Source organism: Melitaea cinxia, chromosome 21 (genome assembly GCF_905220565.1).
Source record: "Melitaea cinxia chromosome 21, ilMelCinx1.1, whole genome shotgun sequence".
NCBI classification, from domain to species: Eukaryota; Metazoa; Arthropoda; class Insecta; order Lepidoptera; family Nymphalidae; genus Melitaea; species Melitaea cinxia.
The window spans coordinates 918,347-934,356 of NC_059414.1; the positions used below are offsets into that span (position 1 = coordinate 918,347).

The 16,010-nt window shown below is 37.2% G+C and overlaps 1 protein-coding gene across 1 annotated transcript in view; it reads right to left on the reverse strand.

Moving 5' to 3' along the window:
- Positions 1 to 16,010, reverse strand: part of LOC123664191 (neural cell adhesion molecule 1-like) — a gene marked incomplete at its 5' end in the record, with an annotated part of 130,733 nt that overhangs the window by 18,154 nt on the left and 96,569 nt on the right. The window contains 3 exons of the mRNA XM_045598787.1: positions 2,413 to 2,518; positions 5,585 to 5,737; positions 9,075 to 9,248. Coding sequence (XP_045454743.1) covers positions 2,413 to 2,518; positions 5,585 to 5,737; positions 9,075 to 9,248 — 433 coding nt within the window. The remainder of the gene's footprint in view (positions 1 to 2,412; positions 2,519 to 5,584; positions 5,738 to 9,074; positions 9,249 to 16,010) is intronic.

Consider the following 16,010-nt stretch of genomic DNA (forward strand, 5'->3'; position numbering starts at 1 on the left):
GACAGCGTGGGACATCCTCCGGTCCGCTGGACCGGCGATCTACATAAGATTGCTGGTGGTGGCTGGATGAGGATTGCGGAAAACCAGGATGTCTGGCGCTGGTGAGGCCTATGCCCAGGGGTGGACTGCGACAGGCTGAAGTGTGTGAAATATATATATATATATATATATATATATATATATTTTACGTTATTGATTATATTAATACAAGGTAAAGTAATTGATGAAATCATACATATGTTGACTTTCAAAACAAACAAAAGTCATGAAATTAAATAAGTTTATTTTTTCACAAAACAATTAAATTAAATTATTTTCATCAGTGTGACGCGGTTAGCCGCTTAGAGCGCGGTGTAAAAAAATTTGAATATTCTGAACTAAATCTGGTTTAAAAACAGAACCACAATTTTAATTTAGTTAAAATATTTATTTGAATGAATTGCATTTAGTTATTTTGAAGTAAAACTTTGGTATGATGCTTATACAATGTTATATAATATGGGCTACAATTGTACATTTTTATCTTATACCATATATCTAGGTAGGAAGGTAGAATAGTGTTATATTTATTAGATTATTTTAAGTGACTGTTTTAACAGTTTCTGATAAAATTTATCTCGCAAATAAGTTATTGATAGGTTTTGTCAGAAAGAGGTAAAAAAGTCCTGAACTGATAAAGTACAACTTTTGGACTCGCAATGACTGGTTGGGAATAGAAATGTCTGACACATAATAAAAATTTTATAGTAGAACTAGCTGACCCCGCAAATGTTGTTTTGCCATAATTATATGTTACTAACTTCCTTAATTCCCCCCCTCCCCGTTATTACTTAGGGGGATGAAAAATAGATGTTGTTCGATTCTCAGACCTACCCAATATGCACACGAAATTTCATGAGAATCGGTCAAGCCGTTTCGGAGGAGGTGTAGTTAACTACAAACACCGTGACATGAGAATTTTATATATTAGATAATTGTGTTAGCGAAAACCGACTTGAATTACATTGACAAGTAATACAACGTAGGTAGACGAAAAATATCATTACAAAGTATAAAACAAAGTCGCTTCCCTTGTCTTGTTTCCTTGTCTGTATCCTTAGATCTTTAAAACTACGCAACGGATTTTGATGCAGTTTTCTTCAGTAAATAGAGTGATTCCAGATAAAGGTTCATACGTAAAATACATGCATAGTATAAGAAGATAGTAGGTAAGTAAAGGAACACTGATAGTTTTTGCAGCCATGTGAAGCAGGGGCGGGTCGCTAGTAGATAATATATTAGAAATAGCTCAACGAGTACTCGTCAAATCTCTATCAAATTTCAATGGGAAAACATGACTTTCGACAAAAATAAGAAATCATCGAAATCGGTCCACCCAGGAAAAAGCTGTGAGGTAACACAAAATTACAGTCGAAAATCTCTTCCTTTTTTATGTCGGTTAAAAAGAAAAATATTAAGAATTTTTGTCTGTTGTGTACCGTTACACTTCAAATAGCTTATCAACGATCGTTGAAATAGGCCCTGAATCTAATAGTAATTCTATTAGTTCTAAATTAAATGCTATCAATAGTTGTGTCATGTTTGAAGCTTGTCTAAAAGAGATATATCTTTAAGCGATAAGGCCTTTGTACATCTTTCTTTGTTTTGATTAAACACTTCTTTATGTTTTAATTTAGTTATTGGCCAAAAAAGTTGACTGTTCTGGTGTAATAGCCTCGAAATTTCTATAATAATGTACTTTGTTTATGTCTAGTCCAGATATTTCTTCATGTGGGACTCCCCATCGTTGTTATACTTACCTGATTACTGGTTAGTTGCAATCATAAACACGTGTTACCAGTTGTTACTGTTTATTATAAAGTTGTCAATCAACCCATTGCGCAACACTGTGACGATTAAACTCTGACCCACATTAGTCATAAGAGTCCAAGATGTCCACAAGTGGGAAGTGAAAATATAGTATACCTGTTATTGGGCAGTAAAGTTTTCTCCATTTAACTAGCTTATCCTAGACAATTGAAGAACGCGTAAATTAGTTGTACTTTGGTACGTTTTTGTTGCATTTTTTTGTCTGGACTTCAAAAGTGGCAAATAAGTGTACTGTTTCACTTAATGGTAAGCGAACACCGAAGCTTATGGGCTCCAGAATACCAGCAAAGCAGCAAACGCATTGCCAACCCTATACGTGACCCTTCCCAAGTATTCTGGCTACGTTACTCATCACAGAAACACAGAACTACTTGGAAGCAGTATATATGGCTGAAATTTTCTGTAAGATTGAGATAATTTGCCAGACCGGCTGCCCCAAATTTTGAGCTGGATGTTTCCTGCTATGGCCAAACGCTATGCTCTACCTCAAAGACCAAAAATTGGACAATTGTAAGGTACCTACAGTATGCAAATGGCACTTACTTTCGTAGAACTAGTACAAGGATGACGATGCTGGTTGCGACGATGGCGGCCGCGCCCGCTATGGCAGCCGCTGTTGGGAATTTAGACATAGGTCTGGTAGTGTCCTCTGTTGGAAAAGATTTATATTAATTCTATTACTTTTAACTTCGACTTTGTACGATGGATTTTTATTGACCATTTAGAATAGTGTACAATCCTACGGTACACCTGATTGTAATTGGTTGCATAGACTATGGACGCCTGCAAAATAAGAATGATCACATGCGCGTTTTTGATCGTATTTCTTACCATAACCACTTTAAAAACAGTATTATATGCTTTTGATCTTATGTATGGTCGAGTTTTGGAACTACTGGAAGTTTAAAAATTAAAAAAAAAAAAAAAAAAAAAAAAACGGTAATTCCCGTTGAATCAAAAGTATTTACAATTAACTACATGTAATGGAATTTATCGTTCATCATGTCATCGTCAATCATGAAGTAAGAAATTTTTTCAATCATTCATTCATTCAGCCTGTTACATCCCACTGCCGAGCATAGACCTCTTTCTTCATGTAGGAGAAGGATTAGGCATAATCAATAATTAGTTTGGCGGATATGTGCCGTATTATAAACGATCGCTATCAGGTGTTTATGATAACAACCGGAACTGATAACTTAACGTGCTCTCCGAGGCACGGTGGGGAGGATCCACAAGGAAAAAGATCCAAATCAGAAAATAACAAAATAAGAAATGAAGTGTCATAATTAATTACAACCAAAAACTAAAATTTACAATAGTGAAGTAGAAATTGCAACGTTTTAGACTAATTACATTAGAATTACACTGGACGCATTAACATAACTGAATTTTACTTTAACTAGTTAGTGAAATTTGTCGAAACTAGAGAAATTAGATTTTACAGTAGCGGAATTGTGTATTTTGTAATGGCATGGCAGGCTGAAGACGGGCAGCAGCGTCTTCGTTGCGACAAACCAGACTCTCTACCAGCGTCTGTGTTCCCCGAAAGCTATGACCTGGGGATCTTTAAGTCGCGAGTGAATAGGTTACTTCTAGGTAAGCGTGCTCCATCTTAGATCGCATTTTCACTTATCATCAGGTGAAATAGCGGTCAAACGCCAGCCTATGTATAAAAAAAAGCCAGCGCTGCGGTCACCAGCCTTGACTTTGACTTGGGGAATTTGAATTGTGATAGGCTGAAGTGAAGTCTATAAGAAATCTGTTAGGGTTATTGAAATCTTGGGTGCATAATTTTTTTTTAACTTTTTAGTCTCGTTAATGGAAATTTCTACTCTTGAAAAAACTAAATTAGGTCATACATTAATAATTAATTTTCATCTCAATACACTTAATTACAATATTGTATCAAAACCTAACACTTTCTTATCTTCTGACCTTATCTCTAACTAAGCTATTACTATACCGACACAATACCATCTCCTCTGCCCCTAGGATGCCTGGAAGAGATCGCTTTTCAGCGATAAAGCCGCCCTTTGTACCTTATGATACTTTGTTAAAATCAATCTGATATGTATTATTTCTAGTTTGGTGTACAATAAAGTATATTGTTATGTAATGTTATGTTATATCTCTAGCCAAGCTATAGCTATTATTTCACAATCGCCATAGATATATATATCTATACAAATAAATAAAATTGGAGTGTCTGTTTGTAATATTAAAATAACCACTTTTTGGTAAATAAATATTGATGTATACATATACACCAAATAATATTTTTTACGATTTTTGTCTGTCTGTCTGCTGTCTGTATGTATGTATGTCTGTCTGTCTGTTTGTTCCAGCTTATCTTTGAAACGACTGGACTGGTTTTGACGGGATTTCCACTGGCAGATAGCTGATGTAATAAGAAGTAACTTAAACTTCTTTTATTTTAGAAATTAATTCATTTTATAACTCTGCGAATTGAACAATAACTTTTTTGTTAAATTCGACGCGGACGAAATCGCGGGCACAGCTGTTCAAGATTTTTCTTTATGTTTGGACAGTTAAAGTAGCTACTGTTATATTTTTATATTTTATCATATTAATAAGAAACGGTAAAAAGCCACACAGGAGCTGATCTAATACGTAATGTAATACCTAAAATAGTACCGGAAACTAATTCCATCCTACAAGTATTCCTAGACAGTAATAACCTACAGGATACACCCCCTCAGGATTTGCAAACAGAATTACTATTACACGGTAAACCATATTCGTATATTGTAGACTAGGAAATTGCATACGAAATTGGTATATGCAAAACGTAGGATTAATTTTTATTAGATCCGGTTTTTTGGTTTACAAATTAAGATATAAATAGTCGGGTAATACGGTTCGGGATTTTGTGAGGATTTTGAAATATGATGAATATTGGTTTTGACAATTGAGTGATTAAATTTGTTGGTTAGTGATTAAATTATAGGTAGGTGGTTCACACGAAGAGGATGAAAATTTCGGAATATTTACAAGCTTTGGGATGAGACTTTGTATTGATGTTGTATGTTGTATGTTTTGTTGATGTAAACTTCTGTACGCACGCTTGATTTGTAGAGTAAGCTGGTGAAATCGTGATGAGAGCGTTACGAAAAGTGTGATTGGGTGAGGCGAACGGAAGTTTAGAGGGAGATATAAGTTAGTGAAGATAGAAAGAAAGAGAGTTGCATTTCGTATTATTGTAGGGGTAAAGGAGTTTCATTTCAGTCGTGTGGTCTAAAGCGTATTCGTTTTTTTTTTTATTTTTTTTTTGTTTTTCTTTGTTCGTTTGTTTTATTATATGTTTATAGTAAAAAGGCTAGTTATGTTGGACCAAAGTATCAGAACAATAGAAGTAAATGCTTAATCAGCGGAATAGGAATAAGAAACGAATTCTCACGTTGTCTCATGCTTTGGAATCTTATGTCTTGGGAAAGTTTTATTAGAATTAAATCGGGGATTAATCCAGAGCATGTAATTATGTTCGGACGTGTCCATTGTAATTTTAAATAATTTTTAATTAAATAGTTTTAGTTTAATTAATGTAATATTTTTTTAAAAAGCCCTTTTGCGCTCCCGTAAACTTGTCTGGCTTCTTAGTAATTAATAGATTAGTAATATTTATAAACAATCAATAAACAATATATTTCATATCTAGTGGAGATAATATTACATATATGTGTCGCTAACTCACCGATATGTTTAGCAGCATCTTTGTAAACGAGATCTCTGATGAGAATAGGATCGGAGACGCCTTTGCTGTTCCTGGCGCTGACCGTGAGCATTTCTTCTTCGGATAAATCTTCCAGTTCTGACCAGCTTACGTTCAACCATACAGCGTTGAAATCTATAATAAAAAATTTGGTTATAATACCTTTTTTAAGTGATAAATCAAAATCAGAACTTACTTTATCAAAATAGGCTTCACAAGCACTTTTTAATCGTTATTTTACAAATTAATATTATATTTGTCTGGATGACGCCGCGTTGGCGCAGCGGTTACAGCCATGGATTGTACCTGTTGCGTTGGCGGTTGCGGGTTCGATCCCCGCACATGACATACATTTGTATTTGCCATACAGGTGTTTGCCGTGGTCTGGGTGTTTGTGCAGTCCTTGTGGGTCTCCCCACCGTGCCTCGGAGAGCACGTTAAGCCGTCGGTCCCGGTTGTTATCATGTACACCTGATAGCGATCGTTACTCATAGTAGGGAATATATCCGCCAACCCGCATTGGAGCAACGTGGTGGATTAAGCTCTGATCCTTCTCCTATATGGGGGAAGAGGCCTATGCACAGTAGTGGGATATTACAGGCTGAAGCGTTGTCTGAATTAGTTAGTTGTAGTTAAAACTGAAGCTATAGTGGTAGGATTCGGAATGTAGATTCTGCAGAGAAGAATCGAAAAGAAACTCCGCACTTACTCTTTAAAACTAATAATGTATAGCAATTTGACTGTTTTAAGAATAAGTCATTTATAGTGATGTTGAAATTGATTTAATTAATAGTTAGTGGCTATTTGAGAAACGCAGTTTTCGTATACTTTATGCATAAATAGTTGAGTAACTATGGAAAATGTAGTTGAAGTATTTCGTTTGTTTATCTGTGCCCATCCACTCTAATTTATATTTTTGTATATGGTATCATTCACTGTTCTCTTGTCATCGATGGCGACTTAAGATGTCTGTTAATCGATCTGCTGTGTATTTGCTTTTGTAAAGTCCGCGTGTATAGAATAAAGTATAGAGAAGTTAAAATATAAACGCCTATTATTAACCCAAACCCAATAAATAACCAAAAGAAACGTTTTTTGATAGAAGATTGGAAATAGAATGGTATTTGTGTAGAGTTTACAGTTTATATTTTCTATTTCTAGATTGGTGTAGTTAATTAAAGTGTGGATACTGGAGAATAGAAATACTTTATTAAAATATATAAAAAACTAGCTGACTCGGGGTTGAATATTTAGGGTTGTATGTATTTTTTTATGTTGTATCATAAAAAATAAAAAATTAAAAAATTATCGAAAATTAAAAAAAAAATTGTGACTACCCTTAACATTTAGGGGGATGAAAAATAGATGTTGTTCGATTCTCAGACCTACCCAATATGCACACAATTTTTTTTTAACATACACACACGGTCGTCTTTTCCTATAGTAAGCAACTTAATGCTTGCGTTACAGGTAACAGCCGACTGTTATAACTATATTTTTTTTATAAATATACATAGAAATAATACATATATAAATATAAAATACAAATATTACACCCAGACTCAGGCGGGAATCGAACCCGCAACCCGTGGAACAGAAAGCAGGGCCATTACAAACTGCGCCAATGGGCTAGTCAGAGTCAGAAAATTTCATGAGAATCGGTCAAGCCGTTTCGGAGGAGTTTAACTACAAACAACAAATTAGATATTTTCAGATACTCAAACACATGAGTTCACGTTATTTTTGGCGTAAACTTATGGAGGCCTATGTCCAGCAGTGGACTGTATAGGCTGTAATGATGAGATACTCAAATCCCACTGGAAAAATAACTATTGAGCATCGACCAAAGGCCATTAAAATCGCATAATTACCAGATCGAATCTCGTACACCACGCAATTGAATAATATTTCTACTAATATTAAATAACGAATATTATATATTAGATGACACGGTACTGGCTATTTCACTAACGGTCGCGGGTTCGATCCCCGCACATGACAAACATTTGTATTGGCCAAATAAATATTTATGGTGGTCTGGGCGTTTGTGCTTGTGTATTGTGTGTGTTTCCGGACCCCCGACACAGGAGAAATCCTACTGGGGGCCGTTGAGTGTGAAGCGTTTATTATTATTTTTTATTTTATATATGTATACTTAGTCATGTGTATACTAGGCTTGCTAAGCGAGCCTAGATGCTAAGCGCGAACAACGGAAATCCCGTCCTAAGCCCTCCTACGATTACACATACAATAAAGACGGGCAATTGTACTGTTTCTCTTGCTGCCGAACGTTTAAAACAAAGTTTGCCTTCGCTAGTCATCTCAGAGCGCACGCCAGGCGCTAACAGAGGGTCGCCGTAGACGGATACGTCTTGGACGACATCATGTGTATACATATTTTAATACTACCCTACATATTGTTAATTTCTTATCTCGACTATAAATTGTTTATATATTATTAAATATTGTTATGTTTATATTTTTTATTGCGATGAACATATACATTTTTTTTTAAATTTTAGCGTTTGTAATTTCTCATGTAAGTGAATTGTATTCTTTTGAGAAAGCAACGGCTACAATACTGCCAGTTATTGCCACCCAGAATTAAAAAAAGACAAATTTAATTATACCAATTGACTAAGCGGAGTTTACATTAATCCTGCTTTTATCCTAGAGGTTGTGAGTTTGATGTCTGATCGCAGTATACGTGTAATAATTATATTCATTTGTTTACATATACATTTGTTTCAATTAAAAATTTATCTCCATCAATCGATTATTACGAGTTGCCTGCTATAGGTACAGATGGTCGTGTGCGTTAAACGTATATCGTTATGTACTATTTTTATGTGAAACTTTTGCGAGCGTTGGCAGAATATTTATAAAAAGACATTTTTAAGCGTTGCACCAAAATTTACAAATTTATTTGAGTTTTGAAGTTTTACTTAAATAGAGACTGTGTACTCTCTGAGAAGTGTACTCTCTTAATAAAGGGTGGGAGTATATTGTCAAGTAAAGTTTTAAAGATAGTTTTTAGTGGCAATTTGAAACTAAAAATCTATATTTTTAAAAAATGATTGATTTTTTTTTAATTTTGTTCTTTGGTTTTTAATTAAGTACATAAAAGTATTTAGGGAATTTAGTATTTTAGAAAATAACAAATACCTTAAATAAAATAAATCAAAGTAAATAATAATAATAATAATAATTAAAACTATTAAGTGAAATAAAAAACATATGGCTTTATTTATTTTTGTCGACAGTATAAAATTACATAAATAATTTTAAAAAAAAGTTTACTAGTAATATTTTAGTTTTACAAACGTCAGTCAATACAGTCTTGTGACTGATATTACGTCACTTCCGTTATATATTTTTCTTACGGTTTTAGTATCACATTTTTTTCAGTTCGCTCGCCCAGCCAAATGTCAAGCCTGCCGTAAGGAACTTCGTTCCAAAAATATTATATTACCTGGTTTCACAGCGGTTGTGTTCACGAGTATTCGACTGGTTTCCCCGACGACTTCCAGCACGAAATGCTGGCTGAGTCCGCCGTCGTAGCCAGGTACGCAGCGCACAGTCAGGTAGGGTTCATCATCATTCACGATCCTCTTCGCTGAGCAATTTCTTGGTGGTGATGGCCGAGCTGAGAGAAAAAAAAAATATTGAATGATTTTTACAAAGGGCCTGTTTTATCAGTTGTGAATAACGCTATTTGACAGATAACGGTATCCGACAGTAAAAACGTTTTTGATATATTATTCTTTTTTATCATCGAATTCCATTAGATTTATGAGATATTTTTTTCAACTTGATCGGCAAACAAGCGTACGGTTCACCTGATGGTAAGCGATTAGCGTAGCTTATCGACGCCTGGCACCTCCAAAAGTATTGCAAGCGCATTGCCGACCCTATCTCCAATTCCCCCAGAAGCTCTGGTCACCTTACTCACCAACAGGAACACAACACTGCTTGAAAACAGTAGTAAACAGTACTTGCTGTAACAGTACAGTACTGCTTGAAAACAGTTTGAAACAGTAAATAATAATTATTTTTAAAGTTTTAATTTGTAAAATGGCCATTCGAAAGTTCTCTTGGGTCTATTTGAATAAAGCTGATTTTGATTTTATTTTGTCTCCTGCTACTTAAGTGACCAGTGATAGCCGGCGACACAGGACATTATAAGAGAAATACAAAATACAAAATTAGACGTGCAAGTAAAAAATATCAACTATTCAGTACAAAATGAAAGCGATTAAATCTCAATATCTCGGGTTTTATTGTAAGCAGTTGTACATCAGATGTTTTAGGACTTGATGACGTATTATATGTTGAACTTAAATGATAGTACCTGTCTTGTGATAAAATACAGCACTATCTAAGTGCCCAAACGGATTATTTTAAGTGTATAAGTGCTTATTGGCATGGCATGTGTTTCAAGTTAACTTTTAAATTGATTGCTAATACAAATTAAAAATTTGAAATAATTATACATAAACCCATGAAGGAGGTAAAATGATATGCATTAATATTATTATTATTTTTTTTTAGAAATTTGGTAAGAATCCTTTATAAAAAAACGTGTGGTGTCGTCGTGGGACACCAGATAGGAACGAAGTTCCTTATTATAAAATATTAATTTCAAGTTCTATTCGAGGTATAAAGAAAATAATTACTCGGATATACATTTTTTATTATGTTTTTTGTCGAAAAAAAAAACTACTTTACTAAATTATCTTAACACCTTTATTTTATTTACAATGATTTACAAAAATATATAATAATTATCGAATGTAACTATAATAATAATAGTATAGTGCAATAATAATAACAGTCATCACGTAGACTATACATTAGACACTGTACAGCCATCATACACAGACTATACATAAAAATATACGGTTTTTTTTTTAACATTACGGACGTTATTGTCGCCTAAGGTTACCCCATCAACGCATTTTCTTTTCTAAATAGAAAATACAATAAAAAAATATCCGAAGTAGATATAATTTTATCGATTTTAAATATGTAACACGTTTTCTAATTTACTGCCTTCTTTACGTTCTCAAAACAATTGTTTTTCAAAAATATTTTTTCATACTAATTATACGAAACAGTTTTAAAAAACATTGCGTAAAACGACTCCCTTTTATTTATGAAGCGATGGCCCTTTTGTCCTCCGTGATACAATTTAGTCGAAACAATTGAAAAATTGTATTTAAACGAACCGAAACGGTTTTTTAAAACATTGGCCGGTCGGATGGTTACAAAAAAAAAAAAAACCTAATAAAAAAAATTGATGGCGTTGACAGAACTTTTTAAAAAATGGCGGCTTGAAAACGCGACTTTTAAAAATTTTCACCTTTGTGCATAGTTTGAGCGTGCATTGCATGTAGTCTTGTTAGTTTTAAAACTGTACATCTATCTAAAAAATTTGATATTTATTTTTTAAAACCTTTTTTATTTTTATTTCATTCATTCATTTAGTTCTGATACTCATGGCTTTTTTAGTAATAGAATGGATTTAGTAACATGTGGACGTGTTGGTGAATTTGGTGACTGGTCACAATAACAAAGTTACCCTTGTGAGATGTGAATGCAGAATATAATATAGCATAACTAAGGTATATATATATATATATATAATTATATACATATATATATATATATATATATATATATATATATATATATATATATATATATATATATATATATATATATATATATATATATATATATTTATATTTATTTATTTATTTATTTATAATAGGTAGCGTATAAGCTGTATGGCTATGGCATCAAAGAATATAGCCAGCCCCTCTCTTCCCGTAAGTGTCTAAGGGATAACATAATTCCACTACCGCCTTGGAACTTATAATGTATACTGAGTATATATTTATATTTCAATTTATTTTATATTATATTTGTTTAATTATGTAATAGATCGAATGAACGTAATATGCAGTATAATTTTTGTGTTTTCCATATCGCACTTTTTTCTTTTATTAGTATATATTGTTTTGCAATATTTTATATAATCCATAGATTTCTATGTTCATGTATGTATCCATGTGTGTGTGTATTTCTATCAGAATGCCGCCAAAATGAAAATGAATTAAAAAACTTGGGTGGTCCTGAAAACCAGTGTTAGGACTAACAGTCCTAACTTAAACTGAGGTCACACCTTTTTGTGAGGCACGCTGCGAACTTATATAAATAATGTATTAGTTAAATACTTTTAATCGATAAGTTATGTTGTATCTCTTTTGTTTTGTGTTACGTTTGCATCCTTTGTATTAGTCCTTGTTGTAAATTATGTACTATGTGTTTTATTTTTATAGAATTTTAACCTGATGCAGTGTGTTTTCACAAATAAATTTATTATTATTATTATTATAAGGCCGACCGATGGCGTGATAACCATCCAACTGTTGGCTTTGAAACACACAGGCCGAAGACAGGTAACAGCGTCTTAGGTATGACAAAGCCAGCCTTGCGGTCACCAACCCGCCTGCCCAGCATGGTGACTATGGGCAACACCCATGAGTTACGCCATTATTGGTGCGAACTTGTGGAGGCCTATGTCCAGCAGTGGACTACAATAGGCTGAAATGACGATGATTATGATGATGATGAAAGTATAGGCGAACACATATCTATACTAAAATATTATAAAGAGGACATATTTGATTGTTTGTTTGTTTGCATTGAATAGGTTCCAAAACTACTAAGCCAATTTGGAAAATTCTTTCACTATTGAAATATTTTGAACAATAATAAAAAAAAAATTGAAATTTTCGTTAAATACACGTACGAAGCGAGGGCGGGATACTAGTATATTATAAATAAATAAATATCTTATAACACTCACACGATAGTCTGTTCCAGAGGTAAGCAACGTAATGCTTGTGTTATATGTAACAGGTGACTGTTATAGCTAAATATTTTTTTTGATATAAATAAACCAGCGACCCGGCCCGGCTTCGCACGCCGCTTTCACCTGGGTCCTTTGAGTAATTTGTTGATGCTTCGACAGTGATATGGAAAATGGTCCTTTTACAACATGAAGTAACATTATCAAGTAAAAACATTCGCTAATGTTTGGATGAACCACATAGAATTTTACAAAAGCATCCGTTTCTAACACTGCTTTGCTGTAGAGCAGGGCGCGGCTCTCGATACGTAAGGGGACATCCATTATTTACGTAAACTATTTTTCGATCTGTTTATACCCCTCTCCCCCTTAGGTGAGATTTAGTGAGATTTGCCTGGACTCCCCGTACCCTTATTTGAGATTGACGCTGAATATAATAGAAATAGACGGGAAAAAATAAACTGTTCAAGAACATTATAGTTAATTTAAATAAATTAATAAAATTCAAAGCAAAAACTAAATTATTTTAACAGCCATAAGATTGATTTTAGCGGGCAAAATGAACACACAAAGTAATTTTTTTATATATGTAATATTTTATATTTTTTGAAGTTGACGTGAGATTTTCGATTACCCCCCACGGATTTGGTGAGATTTCATCGGACCCTCCCCCCACTCTGAGCTCACGTAATTTTTTTTTTTTTTTTTTTTTTTTCGAATTGAAGAGTGCTGTTGGCCCTAGCGGCCTTTACAGCGTCACCGGTGAGAGGGGCCGGGCACTTAGGCAAGCCGGCCGCGAAGGAAGAATGGGAGCCCTCTGGGAGAGCTCGGGGGGAAAAAACGCCCGCCCTAAGGGTGTCTCCTAGCGAGATCGCACCTCGGCTTAGAGCGTCGTCGGAGTGGAGGAGGCGCTATGCGGAGCGCTGAGACGGCTTACGGACGGTCAGCTACGCGCCTAGGCGCGTGCGAGCCGTCAGAACGCGGGGACCTCGCCCTCGCCGGCGGGGGCGGTGTGTGAGTGTCCTGTGTGTGGTGGTGTATATGGCGTTAAGCGCCGTGATCCTATCGTCAGGGTCGGTTAAGACGTGCATGGGACGCCTTTGTACGGTCTGTAAGTTACCTCTACCTACGTATTTGCAAGCCTCTGCTACAAGAGGATTTGGGTGACTGCGCGCTCTCTCAAAATACGCTGTAGCGGGTATTTTGAGGTGCTTCGCGATTGAATCGATCTTAAGGTCGCGATGTAAGTCGACATTACGCACGTACCACGGCGAGTACGTGGCAGTGCGCAGAAACTTATTCTGAATGATTTGGAGCCTATGGATGAGGGTTGGCGCCACATGAGCGAAGACGGGGCACGCGTAAGTCATAATAGGTCGTATGCAGGCCTTGTATAATGTCGTCTTATTTCTAAGAGACATTTTACTCCTCCCGCATAGCAGTGTGTGCAGTCGGCCTAATATGAAAGCTGCCCTGTTTCGGACCCGGTTAATGTGGGCTCTGAATGTAAGTTTACTATCGAGTATAACGCCTAGGTATTTGGTTTCCTTTAGCCAAGGAATCGGGGTGCCAAATAGGGTTATTTTCCCGGGTCGACCTTTTGTCCAGAAGACGCGTCTGGTGTGCTTGACAAAGTGCACTGCTGCACTCTTTTCGGGATTTACTTCGATTCTCCATTTCCTAAACCACTCGCCTAGGGCGGTGGCCGCGGATTGGAGTCGAGAAGTTATAGCCTCGACGGAGGTGCCGGTCGTGAAGATGGCCGTGTCATCGGCGAATAGGGCCAGCTTGGTGGCTTTATTTTTGGGAATCGGGATGTCATTCGTGTACAACGAATACAGAAGCGGTGAAAGCACCGAGCCCTGAGGGACTCCGGCGCGAATAGGACGGGGCGATGACAGAGTGCCGTCGACCCGATATCTAAAAGTGCGATTTGACAAGAAGTCTCGTATGATGCGCACGAGATTATCTGGCAGTTCTAGTTGATAGAGCTTGTATATCAAGCCGTTATGCCAGACTTTGTCGAATGCCTTAGCGACATCGAAGAATAGAGCCCCCGTAGTGTGAGTACGGGATGTGGCGAAACCTTTTAGGATGTGCTCCGTTAAGCGGTGCACCTGGTGGACTGAGGAGTGATGGGCTCGAAACCCGAATTGCTCGTCAATGAGCGGAGTACGCATTTGTTGCGTGGCGGCCTTGAGGCGGGTGTGAATGATTTTCTCATACACCTTACCGAGGGTGTTGAGAAGACTAATGGGTCGATAGCTCGAAGGGAGGTTCCTGGGTTTTCCAGGTTTGGGGATTCCTATGACAGTCGCTTCTTTCCACTGATCGGGGAACGAGCAACCGGCCAGAAGGGCGTTATAAATCATGACGAGCAGCATGATAAGCTGCTGAGGAAGGCGTTTGAGCGTCTTGTTGGTGATTCGGTCGGGACCCGGGGCTTTTTTCGCGTGGAGTTCCTTAATGATCGATTCAACTTCTTCCACCGTCGTCGGTGGAAGCGTTTCGTTGGATGGCGGTGAGGCCGCCCTACGTTCGACGAACCCGTCCACCGTCGAGAGGTGTATGGGATCGCACGGCTCAGTGCTTGGGGAGCATTGGCTCTCCAGACTACTCGCAAGGCACTCGGCCTTGTCCAGGTCGTCGAGGGCTGGTGGGAGATTCGGCCTAATGAGGGGAGGTGTAGAGGCTACGGTGACGCCACGGAGTCTCTTCGCCCACGACCAGTAAGCGGTGTGCGACGGGGTGAGTTCTCCTAGACGTCTACTGTAGTAGTCATCCCTGAGGTCGGCGAAGCGAGCTTTCACCTCCCTCTGTAGGGAACGGAGTTTCCTCCGATTGTCGTCAGTCGGGTAAGAGTCATGGGCTCTGGTTTGTGCGTTTTTACGCCTAATGAGGTCTCTTAACTCCTCTGGGAGCTGCCAACGCTCGCCCGGGCGGATTGGCATCTCCCGAGAGCAGTCATCGATCTTATTTTTAATAAAGGAAGTTAATTTTGACGCGGCCGCTTTAGCTACGTCTACCGAATCGATTGTGTCGGGTATACCTTCAAGGTGGTCTGAGTCTAGGGAGCTAAGCTCTGATTCGAGCTTTTTCCAGTCTATGACTGTTTTGACGGGTTGGTGGAGATCCGTATCTGGTCCTAGCTGGATTAGGACGGGGCGATGGTCTGAGTCTAGCTCTGATAGTGTCTCGATAGAGCGTAACTGGAGTGTTACGCCCTTGACGATAGCTATGTCGAGCACGTCTGGTGAGTCATTTGTTCCCCTAACTGGATAGCGAGTGGGAGTCATGGGCGCTAGGACATCTATGTCTAGAGTGGGGAGTGACGTCAGTCTGTCTAGTTCTGTTCCTCTGCTATTTCTCGTGCGGGAGTTCCAGCGGGGGTGTTTACTATTTAGGTCGCCGGCCAGAAGGACCGCGCTACCTGTTGAGAGTAGCGACCTAATGTCGCTCTCGAGCAGTCTTTTAGTGGGAGATAAGTAAACTGACGCGATGGTGATGGCCTGGTGGCCCGTCATACTGAGT